This window comes from Phytophthora cinnamomi (assembly GCF_018691715.1).
Source record: "Phytophthora cinnamomi strain GKB4 chromosome Unknown Contig26, whole genome shotgun sequence".
Classification (NCBI taxonomy): domain Eukaryota; phylum Oomycota; class Peronosporomycetes; order Peronosporales; family Peronosporaceae; genus Phytophthora; species Phytophthora cinnamomi.
This window is the reverse complement of record NW_027150959.1, coordinates 694,907-721,686: the sequence shown is the minus strand read 5'-3', so window position 1 is coordinate 721,686 and position 26,780 is coordinate 694,907. Positions and strand designations below refer to the sequence as shown.

Sequence of the window (26,780 nt, the reverse complement as noted above, 5' to 3'; positions counted from 1 at the left end):
CAAAACCAGTCGGACAACGAGGACTTCAGCAACAACGGCCGCGTATATTTTCCAATCATTACAACTCGCTCACCCCGTACCAAGTATGGGTGACATCAGAGTGGCGGTTCGTCAACTCAATCTCTATTTCGATGGAAGAGAAGATGACAATACTAGCCGCAAACTACCCGCATGCAGTCGAACGAAAGAAGCTCAAACGCGCATCTTTTGGTGCTGCCCGTGCGCTCAAAGCTGCCGGACATGATTAACTCTGGACCGGAACAGTTATATCCGAGAATGCTTTGTCCAATTTCCGCACCCTCTGTGCCGGACGAACGGCACCGCCGATATCGAACTCTCGAAAGGCGAAAATCACGGCGCTTACTGGGCTTTATACGCAGCAACACACGGCGGCGCTAGGACGTATATGGTACGTCCTGACTACAGTGCACTTTACCACAATTTGGACGCAACGCAATCGCGTCATTTTTGAAAATAAAGCAACGTCAATGGTGGCATGTTGTGCCAATTGAAAGCAGTAGCAAAACGCGAGAGCACAAATCCGAAAACGGCGGATAAAGGTACCGTGTTAGAGCAGTGTCTAGACAACCTTTGTATGCCGACTCAATCAACAATTTAGACCTTCCGAGCAGTAAAGCCAGCAAGGAAAATCATTACTGACAGCGATGAAAAAACATTTATTACTGTAGGACTTTTTTAAAATAGGGCTAGATAAATAAAGTTTCGTCTTCGACTGCATACATACTACTAGTGTAGTGCACGAGTTTATGTATTGGCAGAACGTGAAGCCTGTGCTGGAGTAGACAGTGCTACGCTTCCGTGTATGCATTGCGATGAGAGAGTCTCCGCGGATTGCGGCACTAGAGCAAGACACTACGGTTGATTATTATTCTAATGTACCACCACCTGCTTCATGCTCTTGCAACGGAGGTCCCGATTGCGTTCGACAACGCTGTCGATTGAAGCTTTAGCGTGTGCCACCCATTCGCACCTTGCGTCGGCTTCTCCAAACCAAAAACTGGTTCGCGGGCTTGATTCGCAGTTCGATGACTTTTGTGAACGGTACCACAATCGCTGCAACTGTCGCCTCAAAACATGTAGCGTTTCAGTGCGCCTTCCTCTTGTCGACGACTCTCACGCACGGCCAGCGTGAAGCTCCTGCAATTTGCATGGCGCGATTGAATCAGTCGGATTGAGGCTGCAGCCGGCGCGAACGAGATTCGACGCCCGCGCTCTGCGCGCCTCGAGCACTGCGGGCCACAACTCGGCGCAGCTGCGCGCTTGATTCCTGCCCTGCAGCGAGCGTTTCTTAGCGCATTTCTAAGTGGGCCGATACAAAGTGACCAACTGTGCGATTTCTAAATCCCGCGTTTAGAAACGATTCTGAAATCGGCAGCGAATTAACAAACGTAGACAAGCGCTTGCAGCAATGCATTTACTGTACTGAACCTGTGCCTGACCGGCTTCAAAAAGCTGTGCACGCACGCCATGCTAGCCCCGCTGTATGTACACTGTACCTGTATGTCGCCTTGTAGGCGCGGCAGCCTGGTCCGCTTGCTGGGCGTACGTCAGCCCCGACGGCCGCCACCGCCGCCGCCGCGCGTCCAGCCAAATGTGCAGGTACACTTCGGCCGCGCAGCTACAACCACAACCAATGATGCCGCCGCTTCCCTCGTCCGAGGAGTAATCGCGGCGCTCTCTCTCTGCCTGATTCTCTGTCCAACGGAGTGGCCCCGCTCGCTCCGCTCAATGGGCGGACCGTGTGGTGTGCCGGTGCTGCCGCACACCAATATTTGGCCGAGGAAACGGCCAGCGGCTGGCGTCCGTGAAACGCTGTGGAGTCCATGCCAGGCTCCATCAGCACGCACACCTCAACGCGGACTTGAATAAATAGCGTTTGCCGAGTGTATATCGTTTTTATACACTGCCGATGTCCTATTATCCTGGTGCCTACAATTTACTCATGGGGCCGCAAAAATATACTACTTAATTCAGGCGCTGGCGCTTGATCTCCAGCAGCGCGTCCGAGTCGTCGGCCTTCCACTGCTGCGTGGAGCTCCACGAGCCCGTGGGCGCCTGCGAGTTGGCGTTGGAGGGCGTCGACTCGGCCATCTCCACGTTCTCACGGTCCTCGCCCGCCTCACTGGGCACCGGCAGCTGCTTCTTGTCCTCCGACTTCTTCTTGGAGAACACGAAGCGTCGGAGCACTTCCATGCCGGCCTCGTCCGTCTTGGGCTCGTTGCGGCGCTTGCCGTTGCCCGGGCCCTTGAGCACCGCGCCGGGAAGCGAGCTCATCTCCTCCGCCAGCTCCCAGATCGCGTCGTCCTCGGGCATGTTGCGCAGCAGCTTGGCGAAGTAGCCGTACGCGTGGGTGCGCACTTGCACGGCCGTCTTGGTCTTGACGAAGGTCTGGATCTTCTTCCACTTGCGCCCGTAACGGTTCAGGCCCTCCATGAAGCGCGCGTGCTCGTCCTCCGTCCAGCGCTCGCGCCGCTTGTTGGTTTCGCTCGTCTGGCTCACGGGTGAGGCCGCGCCCATGGGGCTTTGCAGCTCGTCGCCCATGGTGGACGTTGTTTCCATGCTCACGTTCGTGTCCACGCGCGGCGGCGCGTAGGCCGTGTAGCTGCCTTCCATGGGCTGCATCATCGGCTGCGGCTGCTGGTACACGGGGGCCATCATCTGCTCCGGCTGCGGGTGCTGCATCTGCATCTCCTCCTCCATAGGAGCCTCCATGGCGGGAGCGGGGGCCTCCACGGGCTCGCTCGACCTGCCCACGAGGTGCAGGAGGTTCGTTCTCGCCAGGATGTCAGCGAAACTGGGCAGACGGCGCGGAGCCGGGGCAGGCGCGGCGGGCGGCGACGGCGGCGTCAGCAGCGGCGCCTGCTGCGGGGGCTGCGGTGCGCTGCGGCTCCGGAAGCTGCCGGACAGCAGGTTGGACACGCTCATGCGCGGCGCGGGCTGCTCCTGCGGCAGCTTCCAGGCGGGCGTGGGCTGCGGCGTGAGCGCGAAGGGCGGCACCTGCAGGCGCGGCAGCTCCTGGAAGCGCACGGGGTGCGGCTGCATCGGCACGGGCTGCGGCTGGTACACCGGGTAGCTGTCGTTCACCGCGCTGCCGGGCGCGTTGGCCAAGTGCTTGTGCGCCATCTCCGAGTACTCCGACATGGCTCTGGCTTGCTTACGCGGCGGGTCCGGGGCCTGATTCGCGGGGTTCAACTGAGTGATAGCACACCGCACGCACGCGCCGACGCTTGCGATCTTTGCGGCGAATTGTGGAGTGAACCAGCGAGCCAGAGGGGGGCCCGTTGCGCCTTCGGGGGCGCGAGTTGCGCGAACGGGGGAGGCGCCCCCTCTCGCCCGCGCCCCTAGCCCTAGTCTAAGGTTTTACAGTACGGAGCGTCAGCCGGTTTTGTATGCGAGTTTGTATGTCGGCGGCGGTTCACCCAGGGTGCAGAAACCTCGCGCAAAAACGGTCTGAAGTGAGTGCGGGGGCTCGAGGTGCTGGTCGGCGCGAGCCGCGGCAGATGGTGGCGGGCGGAGCTGCAAGTGCAGTGGGGCTGTGCGGGGCGGCGCGCGTGGCAGGTGATTTTCCACTGCAGGCATCCAGCAGCAGAGAGCGCGGTGAAGCCTTCGCCGCTGCCTGCATACACTTCGCAAGTGTATGTGTGTTTTCGAGCACGAAATCGCAAAAAAGAGCCGCCGCGTCTGCGCACATCTTGCGCGCCGTATGACCGATCTCGGCACATTTTGCTCACGGCGAAACGGACGCCTAAGGTTGGTGGCGCTGGTAACAGCCTACCTGGATACTCGGCGCTCGTCACTCGCTGCATACGCGCGGTTTCTGAGGTAATTGATTACCGGGTCCCCGAGCCGCCCTGCGGGCCGCCCGGCCAGCGGCGTCACCTCATATGCGTCCCGACGGCGATATCGCGCGGCTTCAAAACGCGAGCTGTCCCAGCAGCATCCGGCGGGGAATGAGAAATTTAAGACCCGGGCGACGCAGGCCCGGAAGGTTCCGGCATGGAGGTCGTTACAGCGTGAAATTCGCGTATTCAGACGATCCATTTGCTGGGTTGCGTTCATTGCTCGATCTGGGGGTTTAGCGCGCGGGCGCTCGGCGCTTCGCCAACGCGTTCACCACAGGCAGGCATGCAAACTTATTAATACACCGTTGTGCGGGTGCGTCAGCGCCGTAATCGCTCCGAGGCGGATCCCAAAGTCGATCGGCGCCAGCTGCGCGATTTGTCTCGGCGACTTTAACGATAACATTTCCCTGTTGAAACGGATTTCGAGGTCCGACCAACGGTTTTCGCGGGTATTTGTATGCCTCAATGGCTGGTCTTTGTGGCGCAGTATCCACTAAATACAGGCGCTATTCTACGGTACATACGGTTCCCACAGTGGCACGCTTGCCATCCAGCAGGCTGAACCAGGAATCCCCGATTCAACTCGCGAAACGAAACGGAGGTGCCGCCACGCCATCGCCCCAACGCTGCTTCAGTCTGCCCCCAGCCTGCGAAGTCAGCATCGTGATCGGCAAATGGGCGACGGTGTGTCTCGGGGGTCTTTGCCGAGCCGATGAGCAGGAATGCGCGCCGATCACACGCAGTCTGTTACGGCGAACTTGGCTCTGCACTGACAGAGCCCCGCTCTATGCCTGCTTGAACATCTCGCGCGCGGCCCGGTCTCTTTTCATTCTGCTTCGGATCCAGTGTATGTACGTGTATCAGTGGCGGCGGCACCGCCTGCTGGAGCGCTCACTCAGCTTCACGCGGAACTGCTGCTGGCAGCGTGTAGCCGCTGCTGACGCAACCGCGATCGGGGCTGGTGTGTTTCAGCAAGATACATGTACACTTGTCGAGCGCGACAGCCGGAGCTGCTGGCATCATGCGGCGTTCACGTCGCGCTTTGAGCCGAAAGTTTGCGGCACATGTGTACTGTAGCGCGATCCTTCTTGATGTCCTCAAATCGCCGCTGCACCAACCATCAGGGCATCGCGCGCGGTCCCTTGGGCGAGAGACAAGAGAAGCGAGACGAAGCCCATGTTGTCCTCCGAAACAGGCCGCTTGCTCATGCTCTTCAACCAGCCGACGTACACTTGGGCCGAGAGCTTCCCTATCCGCGCGCCGACATACACCTCGCTTCGTCAATGCGCGCGCCGCGCATGCACTTGTCCGCCGTCCGCGTCGCGCGCATCGAGGCCCAGAAGCCGCTGTCGAGGTGACGTGGCCCTCCCGTCGGGTTCCGCTGGCGCTCCACTTTACACAAGGCACGGGGATGGTGCACTTGCATGGCTGGCTGGCAGAGAACGTTCGCAGGCGATTGCAGAGACCGCGGCGGGGCGAAAGCAACATGGCTTGCAGAAGACCGCAGTCAACAACAATGGCATGACCACGCCCGTCTGCCCCGCGGTACATGTACGCGACATCTGCGCTTGAGGTGAAGAAGACCGCGAGCGCTTTGCCCGCGCGGCGGCGCGCCGGCGACGTGGCTGCAACTGCATCGAGCGAGCTGGTCCTGCTTGGCGTGTTGCACCTCGGCGTGTCTTGAAGTGGTCTGTCCAACGGCATGTGCAGTCGATTTGGTAGGTTCCACCACCTATCCCCTCTCATCTCTGATTGGCGGATACGTTTGCTAGAGAGACTGTGTGTTGGCGCAGAGGCGGGGCGACGTCGCAAAAATAAGATTCCTTCGAGACTTGGTGCGTACCGTGACTCTGGATGCCATCTCCCTCATTCTACGTAAAGTTAGCTCCTCTGGAAACACATGGGTACCGCATATCGGGCTACCCCGAGCCCGCGACGTTCCGTTTTTCAAACTCGGTATCCCCACCGTTCGCTGCTACCAAAGCCGCTTCGCTCTAAAGAGAGGAGACCACCGCCCCCCGCGCTCGCCCCGACCCACTCGCGATGACCACCGTGGTGCTCTCCCCGCCTTCCGGGCCTGCCAGCTCACCTGCCGCGGTGCCCAGCAGCAGCAAGAGCGTGCTGATGAGCGTGGCGGTCGACGCTCCGGCGTCCAAGCCCGCCAAGGAGGCCGCGGATGCGTCGCCCTCCGACTCGGACAGCCCCACGAGCGCCGCCGCCATCGATCTGGGCCTGAACCAGGTCGATGGCGTCGACGTCGACGTGGGGGTTGAGCCTGAGGAGGAGGCCAACGACGAGAACGTCGAGCGCAGGGCCAACGGCGTCGCGGACGAGAGCTCCGCCGCCGCCGCGAACCAAGAGCGACCCAACAAGAAGCGGCGGCGCGTGTCCTTCGAGTGCGCGGACATCGTGGAGTTCGAGCCCACGGTATACACGACCAGCGTGACGTCGGGCGGCGTACCTGTGGGGTTGTCGCTGAACGAGCGATCGCGCTCTCGCCGGCGATTGGACTCGTACGAGATGGAGCGAGAGAGCGAGTACGTACTAGCGGCAATGCAGGATTGATAGTGAGACGGCGTGGCGCTGAGTCGGCCTATTCGGAATGCGGACTGACGTTGGTTTGTGTAATAGGAGGGTCGGACGACAGAGCTACATGGAGGAGGGCTACCTGGACCCGCAGGAGCGCGAGATTATCCTCAACAACGCAGGCTGCGAGGAGCCCGTGATCGCCTCAGTAGAGGCCGAGGTGAACACCATCATCCAGCACAGACGCGAGTCCAATGAGGTCGACTTCGACTTCATGTACGGCGTTGGCGAGATGGAGGAGGACGAGGACGAAGTCGAAGAGGAGGAAGTCGAGGAGTCCAACACAATGACTTTCGAACAGGACGGCGTCGATGCAGAGGATATGGACGACGGTGACGATAAGCAGGACGACGACGCAGAGGATGAAGCTGCGCCACTATCAACGGCTGACGAGGACTCGGTTGAGCTAGAGGAGAAAACGGCGTCGTCGGAGACTTCGGTACATCCATGCAGCGACGACGAGGCGGAGGCCGCATCGATATAGAGAGCGCAAGGCCACGTCCGCTACGACAGACTGAACTGAAGGGCCGTCTGCCAGCTCTCGTCGACCCTGCGCTTGAAACTCCTACTGCTGCGCTGCGCGCGTGTACATATCCGCTCCTCGTCGTCCCTAGTCGGTTGGGTTTTGTCCATTTGTATTCCTTTTTATTGGCTGTCGCTTCGACTAGCCACAGTCACGGTATCCCACATATACAGACGCCATCATTGTCTTTCGCTGTTGTTGTCTTTCATGATCGCTTTGAGTGAGTGTGTTGAAGCTGCACGATCAAGTGCCGAAAGGTACCCGGGCCAGTTCAACATCCACTTGACCCACCGTTTGATTGGCTCGCAGTTTTGCCCAATGGCGCAGCCGCTAGCCGATCTTTCCTCGTTGGTTGCCAAGATGTCACAAGCTCATTGACGTTGGCAGTCGCTCCGCCGCCTGCGCCGTCGCCTCGCGCTCTCTGCTCACTCGCTCTCGCGCCGCCGACAGCAACGCAGACGTCTGCACTCGCCACCCACACACAGACGCAATGGCCGCTGCAAGCGACGCGCCCCGAAAGCTCCGACGTGCCACCTGTACGCTCGCGCCACCGTTTCTCCTTGCTGTTTGTTGCGTTGAAGTTGTGCTGACTCGCTGCGCGCTGCGTGCCTCGACTGCAGACGTGAAGGTGCAGGACCTGACGCCGGGTTCACAAGGACACAACCTGGTGCTGCAGGTGGTCTCCATCGCGCCGACGGTGGAGAAGAAGCGTTACGACGGCACCATCTCGCGCATTGCCGAGGCGGTGATGGCCGACGAGACCGGATGCGTCACGTTCACCGCGCGAAACGGTACGCCTGTGATATTCTACTGCGTAGTGGAAAGTGGCGGCTGATTTGTGTGTGTGTGTGTGTGTGTGCGTGCGTGTTGCGATTTACTGTGGCTTGCAGACCAGATTGACATGCTGAAGGACGGGCTCGTGGTGGTGGTGCGCAACAGCAATGCCGACATCTTCAACGGCTTCATGCGACTTAACGTTACGCAGTGGGGCAAGCTGTCGCTGCACCCGGATGGCGTGGCGTCCACGCCGCCGCCGCCGCCCAGCGTCAACACAGACAACAACATCTCCGCCGTGGAGTATGAGCTCGTCACGGTCGACGACGCCGAGGAGTAAACTGGCGCGTGTGCTCGCTTGCCGAGTCCGGCGCGGCACCTCGCAGGAATAGGGTCAGTGTAGTTGCGTTCATCGACGTTAAGCTCGCAGAGCTGCTCCATACAGCAGAGAACCTGATCAGCACCGTTTTTCATCTCACCTTGTTTTGGCACAGGTTACTCTATCCTTCATGTGGTGCACATATTTTTCGCATATGAAGAGATTGTATGCCTCTTTTCAGTATCAGGGCTCTGTCCCAATAATTCCGCTAGCCAACGGTTGGTTGGCCGGCGCGCCTCTGTCTGTTTGTTGTGTGGGGTCTTCACGTTGGTCGCTCATTTCTGAAAGCAATTGCCCAAGAGAGAATTCCTAGTCAGCCATGGGTGTCCGTACCAAGACCGTGAAGGGCTCTGCCGTCAAGATCATCGAGAAGTACTACTCGCGCCTCACCCTGGACTTCGACACGAACAAGCGCGTGTGCGATGAGGTTGCCATCATCCCGTCCAAGCGCATGCGCAACAAGATCGCGGGTTACATCACGCACCTCATGAAGCGCATCCAGCACGGCCAGGTGCGCGGCATCTCGCTCAAGCTGCAGGAGGAGGAGCGCGAACGCCGCATGGACTTCGTGCCGGAGGTCTCGGCCATCGACACGGAGAACATCGAGATCGACAACGACACCAAGGACCTGCTGGCCCACCTGGACCTCAAGCTGGCCGGCGTGCACGTGCCCCAGGTACGATGAGCTCTTTTTGTGTGGAGAGAGACAATGCTGGAGCCGATGATGACCCCACGCGAGTGGTCGGAGCGGTGGACCCATTGCAGCCGGCAGTCAACACCCCGTGTTGGCTGCGTCAGGCGAAAGTGCAAAGCGGAGATCTGTAGCAGACTATCATACGCATAGTTGCAAGTTGCAGTGTGCAGCACTGCGTTGCAGTGCAACTGGGCCACCTCCATGTCATTCATTGGCTCCCTCAGCGTCGCTCCAGTCTTTGGACGATGTAGAGGTTGAGCGCTTTGCTAACGTTACCTTGTTTGTGACCACCACAGCCTAAGGCCCGTGAGCAGCACCACCACCACCGCAACTAAGCGTCTTTCGTCTGAAAGCCTAGGTTGCTATGTGCTGGTCGCTGTAGGAAGACTGTGTCGTCTCGTGGCTCTTGTCGTGAGATGAACACAGTTTTGCTATCTCGATAATCCCATGGACAATTCTTTCTTAGCTTGATGCGTTCACTATATTTCGCTCGCTCATTCTACACAGGTGCGGAAGGGTGTGTGTCTGTGCTGCAGGACTAGTTGACTAGAACTCTGTGGACTGCTTCATGATCATGAAGAACTCGTCCATGTCGATCTCGCCGTCTTGGTTCTGATCGAACTCGTCGATCATAGCCTGCGGTCGGCAGCAACAGTCAGACAGCTGCTGCTTCTGCCTACACTACACTGTAACTCTGCAACATTGTGCACACACACCTGCAGCTCGTCGTCGCCGAGGTTCTCACCTAGCTCCTTCGCCACCCTACGCATTTTCTGCTCAGAGAGAGGATCGAACGCCAAGAAAGCGACTCCATTCAGCAACTCCACATAGTTTATCAACAGCAAGACGGCATCAGCCGCCAGAAAACACACCCGCAGTGTGATGGCGCCTGACCCGTCTTCATCGAACAGCTCGAACGCCTAGAGGCAAGCGGCACAGTCAGCCCGAGTCCACGTCCGTGTCTGTGTCCGAGTTGGTGGGGTCGTGCGGCGAGCGGCCCACGCGTCCTACCCGCGCGATCTCCTCGTCCGGGTCTCGCGCCAGCACCTTCCGCCGCACTGCAACAAATGCACCACACAGAGACACACACTCGTTAGCCTCCAGAGCCACACTTCTCGCCCTGCTTGCTGCCTTACTGATCTCCATGTAGTCGTTGAAGTCCACGCGGCCGCTGCGCTGCACGTCCACGTCCTCCACGAGGTCCAGCACCTCGCGCTTGGTCACCTGGAAGCCCAGCGCGCGCATGAGCACCTTGAGCTCGTGGTAGTCGATGGAGCCCACTTTGTCCGTGTCGAAGAGCTCGAAGGCCTCGCGCAGCTCCTTCTTCTGCTCGTCAGGCAGCTCCTGCTTGGCCCTGCGTCCTGTGCGCGACGTGCGCGAGCTGACTGCAGATCTGGACGTGCGGCTCAGCGGATACAGCGGCACGGCGCCGTCCCCACGTTCCTGATGGCTGCGCTGCACGCGCGTCGAGCTCATGGTCTGGTCCTGCGTCCCTGACTCCTTCGTGCCTCTTCGCAATACTGAGCCACAGAGAATCGCCCGTAACGGTTAGAAACATCGCTGATTGGTGGAAAGTGACTCTTCAACCGCCTTTTCGATCGGTTTGGACGGGGACCTCTTCGCATGCAGCAAGTCAAGTATCTACTGGTACCAGGGGCCAATGGAGGCGGCACCCTTCTCCACGGGCGTGTCGATCCAGTACCCGCACGGCCGCCTGCCTGCGGGCCACTCGGCGGCCCATCGAAGCGGCCCCATTGAGTACCCGTTCGCGTTTCCTGCAGACTCGAGCGCGGCCGCGAAGCGCCAGTTCAGGTCCGACACCGAGGCCTACAGCGTGTGCCAGGAGCTCGCCTACCACTTCGCCTGCGAGAAGACGCGCCGGGCTGTGCAGGAGCTGCTGCGCAAGAACAACGACACCAGCTACAGCCACGTGCTCCGCTTCTTCGAGAAGTACTGCGTGCGCGACGAGGCGGCGGACGTCAATGGATCTACTGCTGTTGTGTCACAGTCGCCGTCGGGGAGGCGACTGCGCGACCCCAACGCGCCCGTGCTGCTGCCTCAGTTCCACGCGTTCCCCACAGCCGCGGTCATTGCTGGAACCGACGCCACGTCGAGTGATCTCTGGGTGGAGCCGCTGACGCACAAGCTCAGACGCACGTTCCCGCTGTGCGTGCCGGTGCAGCGCGACGTGTCCACTGCTCGGCGGTTCGTGGAGTGGCTGGCTGCTAGGATGGCCAAGTTGCGCGAGGCGAAGAAGAGAGAGGAGAAGTGGATCGAGGGCCTGGTAGACAATTTCGATCTGCTGCCGTTGGATCAACCGCCCGTGGGGGCAGGCAGTGTGGGTCAGAGGGTGACGAGGCAACAGCAAGCCAAGGCGAACGCGACTGCGACGACTGAGATACTGAAGGACGAAGACGACAAGGACGCGCAGAGCGATGCCAGCTTCTTTTCGGAGTCGAGCTCAGATGGTAGTGATAGCGAGGAGGGCGTAGCGAGGAGGGGGAAGCGAAAACGACGACTGCCGACTGTGGCGTACGGGCGATGGACAATGTCGAAACTGTTGACGACAATTCAAAATGATGTGGACGAACTGGTCTCGCCCAATAGTGGAGATAGCGCTCGTGAGTGGGTTTCGATGCTTGGTGAACTGGTGCACGCTCGAATTGCGGAGGCGTTGACCGTTGTGAAGGAAGTTCAAGAGAAGGAAGACGCCGTGGTTATCCAAACTATTGCGTGTTACGACGAAGCGGTCATGTGGCTGCAGCGGAAAATTTCGACATGTCAAGTCACAGCAGCAAAACTGCTAAATGTAGCACGAGAGTTGGGACCAAATAACCCCACCACTGGTCACATCGGCAGCACCGAGATGGCGTTGGCACTAATGTTGCAGCGCGTACTGTACCAATTCACAGCATTTTTGGAGGCCTGCACTCTTGATCGGGAGGTGGTCCGTGAACGACGGAAATCGGTGAAGCAGCTCGTTTTTAACCAAGAGAGTGACTACAGCCTCAAGTTAAATGGCACACAAGCGCAAGTCCTAGCATCCCCGTCGTCTTCGTCCTCTCCGCGGCCATTTTTGCTGCTCTGTATCGAGCAACTTGAAGCGTTTTCGCAGCAGGTACTTGGTGAATTCCTGGAGATTTGGACAAATTTCATGCGACAGCAGCAAGAAAATCATCTAGCAAAAGAAGTGGGGTGCACTTTGGGGTTCGTAATTGGAGTGGCTTCTGCGACTTCGCCGGCGCTTCGACGTTTAGATCTGACGGTGACTAACAGGCTCGAGTTGCAGTTCTTCTCGCTTGTTGACTCACGGAAGTGCTTTGACGATGTTCTGGAGTCGCTAGTCGTGAAAGCAAGATTGCCGCTTGCACTCAGCGGTGAAGTGCTTCGAGGTATTGCAAGCCGGCATCACCGCTTACCAAGCGTTCCGCGTCTCCTGCTAGCGCTGCGCTTCTTGCTCTTCACACATTTTCGACGTTGCCCCTGGAGCTTTCTTGCGCTCGCTGTAGATGGTATATCTTCGCCTGGTGTATCCCCCATCCTTGCAGCAGCTAACGGTACTCCGATGCCTAGCCGTGTCTCCACTTGGGTAAGGCGGCAACGTCGTCGTCTAACCCGCGAAGCACAAGGTAAGCCTATTGACTCCGATTCTTCTTTGGCGTCGTGGCTTGCTCCATGCAGCGCTTTGGAATTGGAGGACTTGGCTTCACGAGTGTTGCCTCCTGAAACTGCGACTGGTGAGGAAAACTGGTTAACGGTGTTAGAGGGAGCATTGCTCCGTGAGCACCACCGCCATGCTCGTTGGCGCATGGGTTGGCAGTGCTTTCGATCTGCTTGCACGTGGTTGGACGTGCGCATTGAAGGCAACATGGAAGGAGGCCACTATGCTGGGAAACAGGAGCAAATGGCAGTGTTGCACTTAGCGTTAGCTCTTGAGGGCCGACTTGGTGAAGCACCGCGCTTTATGGAAGTGCTTCGTCGGCTCCAGAATTGTACGCGGTGGGCAGCGCTTTCGGTGATGATAGAAGACTGGCGATCTTCAGTTCGCGCATCAGGTTTGTACGAGGATGATCTTGAAACGACGCTGAGCGAGCTAGCAATGTTGTGTGCTTATGCAAGAACCGAGAAAACTCCTGTCAAGATGTTGGAGGCATTACGGGAAGAGCTCGTGACTGTGTTCACCACCCGTCTCATCACTGCATTATTGCATCCACCGACGCCTGGCACAACAAGATCGACTGCCGATGTACTGGTTGAAAGGTGGTCGGTGTTGACAGACGCGAACGTATTGGAGGAGCGACTGCAGTTCGAGTACCACGACAACCTCCGGAACGTTCTCCAAGAAGCTGGAATTGGCGAAGACATCGACCCCAACAACGACGAAGACGTCAAAACGTCGTGGGTGCACGATGTGGGGCTCGCCTTCTTGTTCTATCAGGAGAGCGCGAGCGCGAGCATGAGTCTTCGCGAGTGGTACGAGAGTTTCTCTGCGGAGCTGAAGGAGGAGTCCAAGTCTGCTTCCAAAAGCAAGAAGAGGAAGGCGGGGGTCAACGGCGAGGACGCAGCCATCAAGGCACGCTTCGTACGGGCCGTCTGCACGCTGCGGCATTGGGGCTTCATCAAGCACGACGCGCCTCGCGACGCCGAGCAGGATATCATCGAGAAGCTCGTCTTCATCTAGCTGCACAATAGAGGTTAGCTGTATGGTCAGAGAGTGAGAGAGGAGGGACAAGGCTGAGTCGAGTCAAGATGAACAGTGCTGCTGGGTGCGATTTAAAGTAGGGAAGGAAGACTATAATACTGTCACAAGAGCGGCCGTAGCTCTTCGGTCTCCATGCTCTCACGCGTCGACGTCAGGTCAGCTCAGCACACTCAGTCGTCGCCTCTCTCGATGGCTGCAGCAAAACAACACAACACAGTACAGCGGCAAACAAGTCAGCTACAACGTCCGCAATGTGTCGTAGGTATTCAGGGGACAGGGGGCTCGTACCGCCCGTGTTGTAGTGCAGCAGCTTCTCGATCAGGTCCACGTGCGTGAGCATCATGCGGCGGCAGCAGTAGCGCTTGAGCGACAGCTCGTCCAGCGCGTCGCGCTCCGTGTAGTCGGCGCGCAGCAGACCCAGGTACGTCTCCCACTTGTTGGCCAGCACCTTGCCACACGTGAAGCAGCGCACAGGGACGATCATGGCGACGTGAGTACTTAGCTCCTCCGGAGGCGAATTACCGAGTGACACCGGCCAGCCAGTGGTCGCCCCGATAACCGTTTCAGCCAATCGCCGTGCAGAAAATGTTTTCAGCGAATCACGCGCCGAGCGACGCTTCGACGTGGTTTTGCACCAATCGGGCGAGTTTTTGACTCGATTAAGTACGATATTGTTCTCGTCCTGTTAGCGTCGAGTGGCTACAGAAAGAAAAAAGAAGCGGCGGATCCAAGGCAGGAAGCGGCGACGGCCTCGGGGAATGTGAGTATGGCGGCGGCGGAAGAGCACCAGCAGCGGCCGCACGCGGCCTCTCCGACGGGCGAGAACGCAGCACATGTGGCCAACCAGGTTTCATCCAAGTCGGCGCAGAAACCGCTCGGCAATGGCGTCGAGAAGGGTAGAGAACAGGCTCCCAGTGCATTGGATACGGAGAAAAACACGCAAAAGTCGGCGAAGGAGGCTGGTACGGAGCTCGCACCGAGTGCAGAAGATGCTCCACAGACGCAGCTACGTGATGAAGGCTCGGTGGGCTCCGTGCGAGCAGATCCGGCGACAACAGACACCGAGAAGGAGACAGACGGGAAGACGGCGGATTCGGTGGCTCTGGAGGACGTACCCGTGCCTATGGACGTGGACACTGGTGGACATGAGCTGCAGGAGGACGCGGCGTTGTCTGCGCAGCCTGTAGAGCGCGTTGAAGCAGGCGGAGAGAAACAGGAAGGCGTTGAAGCGCTTCAGCAGTCTACGAAGCAGCCACTGGAAGGTGGAATCGATGGTGGAGCAGCGAAGGAGAGCCTTGACGATGAAGCTGCTGCTTTGAAGGAGACGGCGGCGGCTATGGAGGTGGATGAGAGTGAGAAGCACGAGGATAGTGCAGTGGCGGGAGGTGAGACTGGTGCAGCTACACCGTTGCTCGGTGGAGGGGCCAGCCCTGCAGTTGTTGCAGGTGAGGTGGATGGAGCTAATGCTGACAAGATGACGGAGGAGCTCACAGTTGCCATGGAAGTGGACGGCAAGGAGAAGGACACGAATAATGCGCTGGTGGGAGACAGTTTGGAAGAAAAGAGAAAGGTTGAAGGATCAGCTGTGCTGCACAAGGAGGAAGAAAAGCGCGCTCCAAGTGAGGAACGCAAGGATGTTGCAGCTGCTGGAAATGTCGAGATGGCTGTGGAGGACGCGACACCGACGTCAGCGGAAACTCAAGTTGGCGTTGCGCAGCAGACGAACGACGCAGGGTCTCGACGTAAGGAGGCGGAGGTGACAGAGGTGGTGGAGCAGATTGTCACCTCGCTTGTGGACAACGTGGTGGAGTTTGTGGATGAGACCGTGTCCATGGACACCGAGTCGATAAAGTTGATCAACAGCCCAAAGATGCTTAGCAGTCCGAATATGCATCATCTTAGTGCTGATGAGGCGATCGAACTACTCGAAGTGCACCAAGGTGACGACCACGAGCTACTTCCGGAGCACGACGATGGCGCAGATGCTGATGTGGAGGGTGAACCGTCGAAGAATCGTGAGTATCAATGGTTTGATGGGGATGAAGATGATGACGAGGGGGTTGCTATCGAAGCGCCCTCGGTGTTAGACGTGCCAGAAACCACCGACGATGTGTTTGGCCTCGGTGGCGTCGTCGATCTGACGGGTGCCACCCCTCCTGATAATGTTGGCATGAACAGTGACGGGAGCGCAGATACACTCGTCATTCGCTCTAGCAGCAGCAGCAGTAACAGCAGCTCGAGTGCAGCATCATCCAGATCGTCATCATCGTCATCGTCGTCTTCGTCTAGCAGTGCAAGCTCGGCGTCAGAAGATGAGAGTGTTCATCGCGGATCTAAAAAGCGGCTGGCGTCGGGAAGTAGCGGCCCTCGCAAGCTGCTAAAGTATAAGAAGCAAAAGCGATCACGTCATTCGGAGCCTCAGTCGTCACGGAGACGCCCCAAGCGCAAGCGCAAGATTCCCCAACCGGATGTTCCACCGGAGTTTGACGTTTTCCTAACTGAGGCTGCTGATCCGATTCTCAGAGGCTCATATGCTGTGCGCAACAACCGACGTGCATGCTTTGTGGGAAACTGGGGCTTCAGCGATGAGGCATTTACCAATATCGAGAGTGTTAGCCCGTTCGAGTATACTTCGCGCACTCGCGTTCCTCAATCACGTCGCAAGAATGACAAGCGTCCAATATCGGGCAAGTACGGGGGGTTCTTCAAGTTGCGTCAGTTTAACGGGACCCTCGTCAAGATCCGAGAAGATCAAGTGGACTTGCAATTTTTGCCCATGCCACCGTCGGATGAAGAGGATGATGACGAAGATATGGAGGGCTACGAGAGCGATAGTGACGACGGCGAAGAACCAGCAGCTAGTCGCTACATTGTGCTTGGTAAGGGTAAGAACCGCTTTGGCCGGTTCCTCATCCGAGGATACCTCAACCCAGAAAGTGGGCGGCTTACGGTGAAGCGCCGGTATTTGGAGTAGCGCTGTTCGTGTAGGTGATGTGTCAAACAGTCGAGCTCGCTGGTTCGGTGGAAGAGGAGGAGGTATTGGTGCAAAATGCAGTAATGCAGAGTTTATGAAGAAAATTGGGTGCCGTTGATACCACGTCTACTACCGTAGTAAGCTAGCAGGGCGTTGTCGTTTGCGCATGTCGTGCCATGACTTCACGAATTCCTGCGAGGTGAATGGGTCGTTTTCAAGATCAAGGCTGGCTTGTTACGATGCAGGAACTGTTAAACGTGTCAGAAATACATACACAGTTCGGATGCAAGTATTGAGGTTGAAGTGCACCGTCCAATCACACGTGTCGGTCTTCGCTTCGTGAGCAAGCCTGCTCCACTTGATACACATACACCCGCCGGCACCAGCTTGCCCGGTCGTTGCAGAGATCGATATTCTGCCGTGGGTCTGGAGTTTTGGCGCTAGACCGATGGCGTATGGTCGACAACGCGTCAAGACGGGGTCCGGACACCAGAGCGCTCGACAACAGAACTCATTCTTCAATTCGCGACCTCTTCAACACTTCAACCTAGTCGACTTCTGCTCAAGGTGCTGCTTCGTGTCAGGCTGGCAGTCAGCCGCACTACACTCCGCCGTGGCGCTCGGTCGCTTCATATTGCCAAGGACATCACCGAGCTGGTGGGCAACACGCCGCTGGTCTATCTCAACGCATTGCGGAGGGAAGCCACGCCAAGATCTGTCAAGTGTGAATTCATGGAGCCGCGGAAGATCGCATAGCCATTGCTATGATCCTCGACGCCGAGAGGAGCGGGCGCTTGAAAAAGGGTTCGCACATCATCGAGTCAACACTGGCATTGCGCTCGCCGCTGCGGCGGCCATCCGCGGGTACAAGCTCACACTGACGATACCCGGGTCGATGTCGCTGGAGCGCCGCATGGTCCTCAAGGCATTCGGTGCAAACCTGGTCCTCTCTCCGGCGGAAAGGGTCTGCACAGTGCAGTGCACTGGTGCGCTGATCAAGGCGGAGGAGTTGGCTGCCCAGGAACCGGACACGGCGCTGATGCTGGGGGCAGTTCTTCACCCCGGCCAACCCGCAGATCCACTACGACACGACGGCCCCTGAGATATGGAGCGACGCGGACGGCCTCGTGGACATTTTCGTGGCGGGCAGCGGCACGGGCGGGACTATCACGGGCACGAGCCGCTATTTGAAGTCCAAGAAGCCGGGCCTGCAGGCCGTCCGCTGTACTATCCGGCGGAGAGCCGGGTCTGCACGGCATCCCTGGTATCGGCCCTGGCTTCGTGCCGGATATCCTCGGGCGCGAGCTCATCGACGACGTCTTCACGCTCTCCACGGAGGACGCGTTCACCACGGCCAAGCGGCTCGCGCTGGAGGAGGGCATCCTCGTCGGCTCATCATCGCGCGCTTCCGAGTACGCGACTCTGCAGATCGCCAAGCGCCCGGAAAACGCCGGCAAACTCATCGTGGGTATCCTGCCCAGCTTCGGAGAGCGATACCTGTCGTCAACGCTGTTCGACGAGTTCGCGGCCAGTTTACCACTTCCGAGCTGCCCTACGCTAGCGGTGCAGTTCGTTGCTTAACTTCTGCATAGCTCTTCTTCCTCTATTGCACTGCAGCTTCACCTTCAAGGGGCAAATGGCGATGCAAATCAGCGGTGATGGTCGACTAGCGGAGACCTTTGCCCTCAGCCAATCGCCGGCCCGCTGCGGGCCACTTCAACTTCGGAGGGCCATTTGCGGCCAGGATTCGTCGATAATAAACGCGTTTTTGACCAATGCCGGCGCTCCGTATCACTTCGTGTATATCTTTACATAGCCGGGACATCCTACGTCACACCTGCACCCACGGTTGCTGTTGGGTCCAGAGAGTTTTAGCACACCGAGCTCACTCTGCAATCCGCGCCGTACCCAAGACTCGCCTCGCATCCACCCCCCCCCCCCACCACCACCACTCAAGATGGCCCCCAAGATCGCCAAGGACATGACGGAGCTGATCGGCAACACGCCGCTGGTGTACCTGAACCACGTGACTGAGGGCTGCCACGCCAAGATCGCCGTCAAGTGCGAGTTCATGGAGCCCTGCGCCTCGGTCAAGGACCGCATCGGCCTGAGCATGATCCTGGACGCCGAGAAGAGCGGCCGCCTCACCAAGGATACGCACATCATCGAGCCCACGAGCGGCAACACGGGCATCGGCCTGGCCTTCGCGTCGGCCGTGCGCGGCTACAAGCTGACGCTGGTGATGCCCGACACCATGTCGATGGAGCGCCGCATCCTGCTCAAGTCGTTCGGCTGCGACGTGGTCCTTACCCCTGGTGCTAAGGGCATGACCGGTGCTGTGGCCAAGGCCAACGAGCTCGTGGCCAAGGAGCCCGGCAAGGCCCTGATCCTCGGCCAGTTCGACAACCCGGCCAACCCGCAGATCCACTTCGAGACCACCGGTCCGGAGATCTGGCGCGACACTGACGGCGAGATCGACATCTTCATCGCTGGCGTGGGCACGGGCGGCACCCTCACGGGCACGGCCCGCTACCTCAAGCCGAAGAAGGACTCTGTGAAGATCATCGCCGTGGAGCCCGAGGAGAGCCCCGTGCTGTCTGGCGGCAAGGCGGGCCCGCACAAGATCCAGGGCATTGGCGCCGGTTTCGTGCCCAGGGTCCTGGAGACCGACCTGATCGATGAGGTCGTGACGGCCAACAGTACGGAGGCCTTCGCCATGTCCAAGCGCCTTGCTCTGGAGGAGGGCATCTTGGTGGGACCCTCGTCGGGTGCCGCTGTGACAGCGAGCATCAAGGTCGCCCAGCGCCCCGAGAACGCTGGCAAGTTGATCGTGGTCATTCTGCCCAGCTTCGGTGAGCGTTACCTGTCCTCGGTCCTGTTCGAGAAGGAACGCGAGTACGCTGCCAACCTGCAGACGTCGGAGCTGGCGGCCTAAGTCGTACAACCGTAACGGCTCCAAGTCGGAGTGTGCAGGTGCCAAGCCTATGATGCCCTTGGCACCACCATGCTTTGTGTTATTGTAAGTAGTGACAGATCTAGAGGAGTAGAGCACACTAGTGTCGGTAGCTTTTCCTAAATACACGTGGGCTTGCGTCTCTTACACCGATGCTAACAATAACGTCGCGCCAGTCGACTGCTGTAGACGAAGCAAACTACGTGTACCGCGGCGTTGGCGTGCGTCCGACGGGATCGACATTGCCACCAGGCCAAAGGGAAGATTCGGCCTGGGTACTATCCGCGTAGATTGGCACTGTCGACGGTACATCTACGGTCACGTAGAGGCAGCAGAGCACTGGAGGCTTCATCGTTCCATTATGGAGCACGCACCCGTGAATTGCCTTCACCCGGGCAGCACTGCAGGAAAAGAATAAGACCAAGTCGTGCTCGACGGGTGCGAATCAGCAAGTTGAAGTTGATGGAATACGTGCGTTTGATTGGCCGCGAAATTCGGATCGAAGTGATGCGATTCGCGAAAAACTGCAGTCGCCACGTACTTGTCCCTCGAGGACGCCCCACTTGCGGACGGCGAACCATGTCGAATCCGTCTTGGTGGACAGCGTGTCCTTGCATCCGAAGCAGCCTGTCCAAGTCTCTTCACTTTGACTCGGTCTCGGTAGGATTGCGCGCACCTCCCATTTTATCCAATCATATTCCGCATAGCACACGTTGAAGTGGGCCGCACACCTATTGGCCCAAACAGTCCAATACATTTTCCGAATGAGTCTTTCGTGGCACGCAGACGTACCCCCACCCCTCATATCGGATACCGGTACGTGTACCAGCGCCGCCCGATCCATCACCGGCCTCATTCTTGAACCCGCGGCGTCCCGGACACACCGTTCCTCCTCCTCCTCCGCCATGCTGGCCCGCTCGCTCCTCTCCGGCCGCCGCGCCCTGCTGCGCAACGCTCGCTCGCTCCACATCGCCAAGGACATGACGGAGCTGATCGGCAACACGCCGCTGGTGTACCTGAACCACGTGACCGAGGGCTGCCACGCCAAGATCGCCGTCAAGTGCGAGTTCATGGAGCCCTGCGCCTCGGTCAAGGACCGCATCGGCCTGAGCATGATCCTGGACGCCGAGAAGAGCGGCCGCCTCACCAAGGATACGCACATCATCGAGCCCACGAGCGGCAACACGGGCATCGGCCTGGCCTTCGCGTCGGCCGTGCGCGGCTACAAGCTGACGCTGGTGATGCCCGACACCATGTCGATGGAGCGCCGCATCCTGCTCAAGTCGTTCGGCTGCGACGTGGTCCTTACCCCTGGTGCTAAGGGCATGACCGGTGCTGTGGCCAAGGCCAACGAGCTCGTGGCCAAGGAGCCCGGCAAGGCCCTGATCCTCGGCCAGTTCGACAACCCGGCCAACCCGCAGATCCACTTCGAGACCACCGGTCCGGAGATCTGGCGCGACACTGACGGCGAGATCGACATCTTCATCGCTGGCGTGGGCACGGGCGGCACCCTCACGGGCACGGCCCGCTACCTCAAGCCGAAGAAGGACTCTGTGAAGATCATCGCCGTGGAGCCCGAGGAGAGCCCCGTGCTGTCTGGCGGCAAGGCGGGCCCGCACAAGATCCAGGGCATTGGCGCCGGTTTCGTGCCCAGGGTCCTGGAGACCGACCTGATCGATGAGGTCGTGACGGCCAACAGTACGGAGGCCTTCGCCATGTCCAAGCGCCTTGCTCTGGAGGAGGGCATCTTGGTGGGACCCTCGTCGGGTGCCGCTGTGACAGCGAGCATCAAGGTCGCCCAGCGCCCCGAGAACGCTGGCAAGTTGATCGTGGTCATTCTGCCCAGCTTCGGTGAGCGTTACCTGTCCTCGGTCCTGTTCGAGAAGGAACGCGAGTACGCTGCCAACCTGCAGACGTCGGAGCTGGCGGCCTAAGTCGTACAACCGTAACGGCTCCAAGTCGGAGTGTGCAGGTGCCAAGCCTATGATGCCCTTGGCACCACCATGCTTTGTGTTATTGTAAGTAGTGACAGATCTAGAGGAGTAGAGCACACTAGTGTCGGTAGCTTTTCCTAAATACACGTGGGCTTGCGTCTCTTACACCGATGCTAACAATAACGTCGCGCCAGTCGACTGCTGTAGACGAAGCAAACTACGTGTACCGCGGCGTTGGCGTGCGTCCGACGGGATCGACATTGCCACCAGGCCAAAGGGAAGATTCGGCCTGGGTACTATCCGCGTAGATTGGCACTGTCGACGGTACATCTACGGTCACGTAGAGGCAGCAGAGCACTGGAGGCTTCATCGTTCCATTATGGAGCACGCACCCGTGAATTGCCTTCACCCGGGCAGCACTGCAGGAAAAGAATAAGACCAAGTCGTGCTCGACGGGTGCGAATCAGCAAGTTGAAGTTGATGGAATACGTGCGTTTGATTGGCCGCGAAATTCGGATCGAAGTGATGCGATTCGCGAAAAACTGCAGTCGCCACGTACTTGTCCCTCGAGGACGCCCCACTTGCGGACGGCGAACCATGTCGAATCCGTCTTGGTGGACAGCGTGTCCTTGCATCCGAAGCAGCCTGTCCAAGTCTCTTCACTTTGACTCGGTCTCGGTAGGATTGCGCGCACCTCCCATTTTATCCAATCATATTCCGCATAGCACACGTTGAAGTGGGCCGCACACCTATTGGCCCAAACAGTCCAATACATTTTCCGAATGAGTCTTTCGTGGCACGCAGACGTACCCCCACCCCTCATATCGGATACCGGTACGTGTACCAGCGCCGCCCGATCCATCACCGGCCTCATTCTTGAACCCGCGGCGTCCCGGACACACCGTTCCTCCTCCTCCTCCGCCATGCTGGCCCGCTCGCTCCTCTCCGGCCGCCGCGCCCTGCTGCGCAACGCTCGCTCGCTCCACATCGCCAAGGACATGACGGAGCTGATCGGCAACACGCCGCTGGTGTACCTGAACCACGTGACCGAGGGCTGCCACGCCAAGATCGCCGTCAAGTGCGAGTTCATGGAGCCCTGCGCCTCGGTCAAGGACCGCATCGGCCTGAGCATGATCCTGGACGCCGAGAAGAGCGGCCGCCTCACCAAGGACACGCACATCATCGAGCCCACGAGCGGCAATACGGGCATCGGCCTGGCCTTCGCGTCGGCCGTGCGCGGCTACAAGCTGACGCTGGTGATGCCCGACACCATGTCGATGGAGCGCCGCATCCTGCTCAAGTCGTTCGGCTGCGACGTGGTCCTTACCCCTGGTGCTAAGGGCATGACGGGCGCCGTGGCCAAGGCCGAGGACATGGTCAAGAAGGAGTCTGGCAAGGCCCTGACCCTCGGCCAGTTCGACAACCCGGCCAACCCGCAGATCCACTTCGAGACCACGGGCCCCGAGGTTTGGCGCGACACCGACGGCCAGGTGGACTTCTTCGTGTCCGGCGTGGGCACGGGCGGCACCCTTACGGGAACGGCCCGCTACCTGAAGCCCAAGAAGCCCAGTGTCAAGATCGTGGCCGTGGAGCCCGAGGAGAGCCCCGTGCTGTCCGGCGGCAACCCCGCTCCGCACAAGATCCAGGGCATCGGCGCCGGCTTCGTGCCGCGCGTGCTCGAGCGCGACCTGATCGACGAGGTCATCACGGCCAGCAGCCCGGACGCCTTCGCCATGGCCAAGCGCCTGGCTCTGGAGGAGGGCATCTTGGTCGGCCCCTCGTCCGGCGCCGCGGTCGTGGCCAGTCTGGAGCTGGCCAAGCGCCCGGAGAACAAGGGCAAGCTGATCGTGACCATCCTGCCCAGCTTCGGTGAGCGCTACCTGTCGTCGGCCCTGTTCGAGAAGGAGCGCGAGTTCGCCGCCAACCTGCCGACATCGGAGCTGCCCTAAGCAGGCAGACGGACAGGCCGCTTGCCCCAAAGCACTGTTGCCTTGAGTTCCTTAACGTACGTAGTTATCGATCTGCTGTAGATCACTAGACAGGGAGGGATCCTTCGTGTCGACAACAAGTGCCGCGCGCACAATCCAATATATTCCACTCGAACTACAGCCTTGCGTTACAGCCAACACTTGTTGCTATAGTCGTGCAGGTCTGGGACAACCACAACGTGACTCACAATTCCGGTGCCGTTTGATCACCACAGCTGAGCTAAAAGGTGTCGTCACTTCAGATGACCATTTTGCAATTTTTGCAGCTCCTCAATTGCGCTCCTCATTAAAATAATAACGTGCATCTGTCCTCCTCCGTCTACGCTAGACCAAAAGGCTAGACCCGTGGGCCCTTGAGCATCGACGCGGCCTCGTCTGCATGTCGCTCCAAGTAGCTGGCGCGCGCGCGGCCGCGCTCCGCCTGGAACTTGCGCAGCTGCCGCAGGTAGTGGAACTCGCGTAGCATGGCATTGGCCTCCGTGTAGTCGCTGCGCACCGCCCGGGCCCGCGGCACCTCCATCTCCGTGTCCATGGCAGTGGCTTCCCCCGCCCACCGCACGCCATGGGCTCCTGCACTCAAATGCACAAAATAAGTTCAACCTGGCGATTTGGTGTGGGATTTCGGACTATTGTGTACCGTCGTAGTTGTAGGCGACGCGCAGCCGCTTCATGTCGTTCTCGATGGCCTCGCCGCCCTCCGAGCTGCTGTCGTGCGGGTCGGTGGACGTGGATGTATCGCTCTCGTACGCGTTCAGTCGCGGGGCGTCGCTCCACTCGCGCTTGCGGCTCATGGTGATGCACTCTTCCGATGCAAGAAGACTTTCCGAAGAAGACTTGCGATTTGATCGCTTTTAGTCTTTAGTCTATCTAAAATAGTACTTGATCCATTTTGGTATTTGTAATTTGGTCCATTTCAAATCTAGTCTTAGATCCAATTTGGTATTTGGTCCAGTATGGTCTTTGGTCCAGATTGAACGCCTGTGGTCGGAACTGACGAATTGCTGCTGATCCCGAATAACATAGATGACATGGGCCCGCTTAGCCTTACATCGCACTTCAGGAATGAGTATATGCAGCACCAAATTCAAAACTACACCTTCTCCATCAGTACACCATCACTCCCTCGTCTATCGAAACTACTTGGCCCCACAATCCGGTCTTGAGTGGGAGGCCGTGCTAGTTCTACTGGCAGATTTGTATTGATGATCCCCGCATTGCTTTCGAGTTCAAGGAATGTAAAACCTAGACAGCCACTTACAGCAACTACTAATAGTCGTACTACAGTAGCACGATTACACTAGTATTTTTCTCGCAACGTTACAGTAACCTACACGTACGGGACTACACTGTGGAGTCGACTAAAGCAAAAAGGAGCTCTCGACTTTGGTCCCCAGGCTGACAGATCAAGCCTGGTCATCTCTTAAATGTCGACCACCCTCGCTCCTGCTGCACCTGCCGTTGTGCCGCACGGTATATCCCTTGTTGTCGCTTATTCGCGTAGGTGACGCCGTTACTTGCACAGACGAGCTCATCTGGGCCGTCGCAGGTGATGTAAGGAAGCGCGGCACAGGTAAAACCTATGTCAGCCGCTGCCTCAGCGGAGTTTCTGACGACCAGGAGCGAAGCGAGTACGGCTGCGATGACAAACTTCATGGCTTCGGACTTCGGGCGTGTGGTGGTAGGTCTTCAGTTCTTGGGGAGTCGGGGAGGCCCCGGAAGTTTGGCTGTAGCTTGTAGCTGGTAAATAGCTAACTGAATAGGACACGAGCTACTGCACTCCTATGTACATACGTATTATAGTGCTACGCCTCCTGTAACCGAGGAAGCCGCACAGACGTAATCTACATTTCTGGTCATCTAGTTTGCCGTTACCTGGAAGTACGTGGTATGGTATGCAAATTCGTTGCGTCGCAGTCAGTCATCTAGCATTTCGTTATTGACTGAGAACAACTGTGGTTTGCGACTGTGTTGGCACATCCGATTTGTTCTTACCGATCTGAAGCCTCCAGGTCTGATTTATCTAAATCAGAGTCCTTGGGCTCTAACTTCAACAGTTAGTATTGCGATCGTGGTCAGCATCTTATCGGAGCTTGTCTACTGCGGCCTAGCTACTTGACTGGCAAGACGGAATGGACTGGCTAGTTGGATGTTGAAGATCGTTAGTTAGTTAAATGAACCAGACCCCATTATTTCTAAAATGGTAGAATTGAATTCCATAACTAGGGCTATGCCTAGGCTGGGATAGCAAAGCTCTCATGACTGGATGATAGGAGAAAGAAAATACTTCTTACAGGGACTGGGTTGTTTCTCACCGGGGAAAATTGCAATGTGTACATGATAGCAATTAAGAAAGGCATTTGAACTGCAGTGCGGAAGCTTTAGTTTATCTCAACACGCGGAAGAACCGCTAAATTCCTCACAACAATCTCATATTTCGTTTTCTGAACTCGACGCGATTCAATGAGTGTCACTCGAGGCACTATTGAATGGCCACCTGCGTGACTCCGACGCACACAAGTTTCATCAATTTGCGGCAAAACACGAGTTAGTTCACGCCAGAGCTTGTAAATGGCGGACGGAATTGAAAAATGAATTTGCTCACACGCGAGCAGTAGGAATTGTGCACCCCGCGTTGCGATTTTCCTGGAATGTCAACATGCATAAGTCGATCATACGAGAAAGCACTTCTCCGTACGTCAACTCCTCCGGTTCGGCAGAAACGCGTTCACCCATCTTGGCATTCATCCTGGAACCAAAAGTACGGTTTCTGGAATCCGTGTAATGATGCCGTTCATGTTGAGTCAAAGGGGCAACGCTAGTTGTTCACGTGGGATGGAGAAGTACTTGTCGTCAAACTCCTTCCACAGGAGAGCACAACGGTTTGCTATGACGTGAATGTGTTCGCCCAGCAGTGACCACGCCACCAACAACTCCCGAATAGCGCGTCTTCCACTCGAGCTCTGATGAGTTTCCACCACCAACAACTGCGTAACTTCCGGTGCGGTCGCAGCTTCTTTTGCTGTCATAAAGCGAGACCCGAGTAGAATGCTGTCCGCCGGCATTTTGTACAGATAACCTCGAGCCAGACTCCACTCGCCTGTAATGTACTGCTACGAGTCCTCCCATTTACCAAAACCTGATCCGACAACCAACAGCACGTTCTTCGATCGACGAGTAGCGGCGTAGATCCCCTCCAGGGGCTGGTGGAAATCCTCGAAGCTGTGGTGACCACCACAGCTTCGAGGGCGGCCACCGATCCACTGCATCATCCATCATCACGTTCATTGTTGGCACAGCAACTGGAATTTCCAGTGACTGGGTTTGAAGCTCACCAACTTGATGCCGGCGGTGTCGTAGTGTCAAGCGCATGCTCTTTCGTCGGAACTTCAGCACCGATCGTGATACCCTCA

General features: G+C 58.1%; 13 protein-coding genes across 14 annotated transcripts; 9 read left to right on the top strand and 4 right to left on the bottom strand.

Annotated features, from left to right (window-relative positions):
* Window positions 1-1,986: 1,986 nt before the first annotated feature.
* On the bottom strand, window positions 1,987-3,162 carry IUM83_08679 (early-phytochrome-responsive1 family protein; the record flags this gene model as incomplete). 2 transcript variants are annotated; one of them, XM_067933067.1, is made up of 2 exons in its annotated part: window positions 2,442-2,511; window positions 2,570-3,162. In XM_067933067.1, the coding sequence occupies 2 exons, from the start codon at window positions 3,160-3,162 to the stop codon at window positions 2,442-2,444; spliced, it is 663 nt and encodes a 220-aa protein (XP_067794095.1). The 2 variants fall into 2 exon arrangements, with proteins under 2 accessions (XP_067794096.1, XP_067794095.1); XM_067933068.1 differs by having other exon boundaries at window positions 1,987-3,162.
* Window positions 3,163-5,906: 2,744 nt separating this feature from the next.
* IUM83_08678 (uncharacterized protein) lies at window positions 5,907-6,933 on the top strand (the record flags this gene model as incomplete). Its single annotated transcript, XM_067933066.1, has 2 exons — window positions 5,907-6,400; window positions 6,495-6,933. The coding sequence occupies 2 exons, from the start codon at window positions 5,907-5,909 to the stop codon at window positions 6,931-6,933; spliced, it is 933 nt and encodes a 310-aa protein (XP_067794227.1).
* Window positions 6,934-7,462: 529 nt separating this feature from the next.
* On the top strand, window positions 7,463-8,086 carry IUM83_08677 (RFA1, RPA1, rpa; the record flags this gene model as incomplete). Its single annotated transcript, XM_067933065.1, has 3 exons — window positions 7,463-7,508; window positions 7,593-7,763; window positions 7,863-8,086. 3 exons carry the CDS (start codon window positions 7,463-7,465, stop codon window positions 8,084-8,086), a joined length of 441 nt encoding a protein of 146 aa, XP_067794094.1.
* A 358-nt stretch (window positions 8,087-8,444) lies between these two features.
* IUM83_08676 (40S ribosomal protein S17) lies at window positions 8,445-9,154 on the top strand (the record flags this gene model as incomplete). Its single annotated transcript, XM_067933064.1, has 2 exons — window positions 8,445-8,801; window positions 9,116-9,154. 2 exons carry the CDS (start codon window positions 8,445-8,447, stop codon window positions 9,152-9,154), a joined length of 396 nt encoding a protein of 131 aa, XP_067794224.1.
* A 211-nt stretch (window positions 9,155-9,365) lies between these two features.
* IUM83_08675 (caltractin-like protein) lies at window positions 9,366-10,444 on the bottom strand (the record flags this gene model as incomplete). The annotated part of the gene is made up of 6 exons (XM_067933063.1): window positions 9,366-9,455; window positions 9,536-9,592; window positions 9,692-9,739; window positions 9,831-9,877; window positions 9,956-10,339; window positions 10,435-10,444. The coding sequence occupies 6 exons, from the start codon at window positions 10,442-10,444 to the stop codon at window positions 9,366-9,368; spliced, it is 636 nt and encodes a 211-aa protein (XP_067794093.1).
* Window positions 10,445-10,479: 35 nt separating this feature from the next.
* On the top strand, window positions 10,480-13,500 carry IUM83_08674 (Origin recognition complex, subunit 3; the record flags this gene model as incomplete). Its single annotated transcript, XM_067933062.1, has 2 exons — window positions 10,480-11,554; window positions 13,097-13,500. 2 exons carry the CDS (start codon window positions 10,480-10,482, stop codon window positions 13,498-13,500), a joined length of 1,479 nt encoding a protein of 492 aa, XP_067794223.1.
* A 191-nt stretch (window positions 13,501-13,691) lies between these two features.
* On the bottom strand, window positions 13,692-14,005 carry IUM83_08673 (DNA-directed RNA polymerase I, II, and III subunit RPABC5; the record flags this gene model as incomplete). Its single annotated transcript, XM_067933061.1, has 2 exons — window positions 13,692-13,714; window positions 13,810-14,005. 2 exons carry the CDS (start codon window positions 14,003-14,005, stop codon window positions 13,692-13,694), a joined length of 219 nt encoding a protein of 72 aa, XP_067794170.1.
* A 282-nt stretch (window positions 14,006-14,287) lies between these two features.
* On the top strand, window positions 14,288-14,999 carry IUM83_08672 (Proteasome subunit beta type-3; the record flags this gene model as incomplete). Its single annotated transcript, XM_067933060.1, has 2 exons — window positions 14,288-14,873; window positions 14,950-14,999. 2 exons carry the CDS (start codon window positions 14,288-14,290, stop codon window positions 14,997-14,999), a joined length of 636 nt encoding a protein of 211 aa, XP_067794117.1.
* A 2,744-nt stretch (window positions 15,000-17,743) lies between these two features.
* IUM83_08671 (Cysteine synthase A) lies at window positions 17,744-18,076 on the top strand (the record flags this gene model as incomplete). Its single annotated transcript, XM_067933059.1, has 1 exon — window positions 17,744-18,076. The coding sequence occupies one exon, from the start codon at window positions 17,744-17,746 to the stop codon at window positions 18,074-18,076; it is 333 nt and encodes a 110-aa protein (XP_067794225.1).
* Window positions 18,077-18,452: 376 nt separating this feature from the next.
* On the top strand, window positions 18,453-19,430 carry IUM83_08670 (cysteine synthase A; the record flags this gene model as incomplete). The annotated part of the gene is made up of 1 exon (XM_067933058.1): window positions 18,453-19,430. The coding sequence occupies one exon, from the start codon at window positions 18,453-18,455 to the stop codon at window positions 19,428-19,430; it is 978 nt and encodes a 325-aa protein (XP_067794226.1).
* A 923-nt stretch (window positions 19,431-20,353) lies between these two features.
* IUM83_08669 (cysteine synthase A) lies at window positions 20,354-20,777 on the top strand (the record flags this gene model as incomplete). Its single annotated transcript, XM_067933057.1, has 2 exons — window positions 20,354-20,703; window positions 20,771-20,777. The coding sequence occupies 2 exons, from the start codon at window positions 20,354-20,356 to the stop codon at window positions 20,775-20,777; spliced, it is 357 nt and encodes a 118-aa protein (XP_067794247.1).
* A 1,528-nt stretch (window positions 20,778-22,305) lies between these two features.
* IUM83_08668 (Cysteine synthase A) lies at window positions 22,306-23,331 on the top strand (the record flags this gene model as incomplete). Its single annotated transcript, XM_067933056.1, has 1 exon — window positions 22,306-23,331. The coding sequence occupies one exon, from the start codon at window positions 22,306-22,308 to the stop codon at window positions 23,329-23,331; it is 1,026 nt and encodes a 341-aa protein (XP_067794219.1).
* Window positions 23,332-23,707: 376 nt separating this feature from the next.
* Window positions 23,708-24,161, bottom strand: IUM83_08667 (Serine/threonine protein Kinase; the record flags this gene model as incomplete). Its single annotated transcript, XM_067933055.1, has 2 exons — window positions 23,708-23,940; window positions 24,008-24,161. The coding sequence occupies 2 exons, from the start codon at window positions 24,159-24,161 to the stop codon at window positions 23,708-23,710; spliced, it is 387 nt and encodes a 128-aa protein (XP_067794100.1).
* Window positions 24,162-26,780: the final 2,619 nt, after the last annotated feature.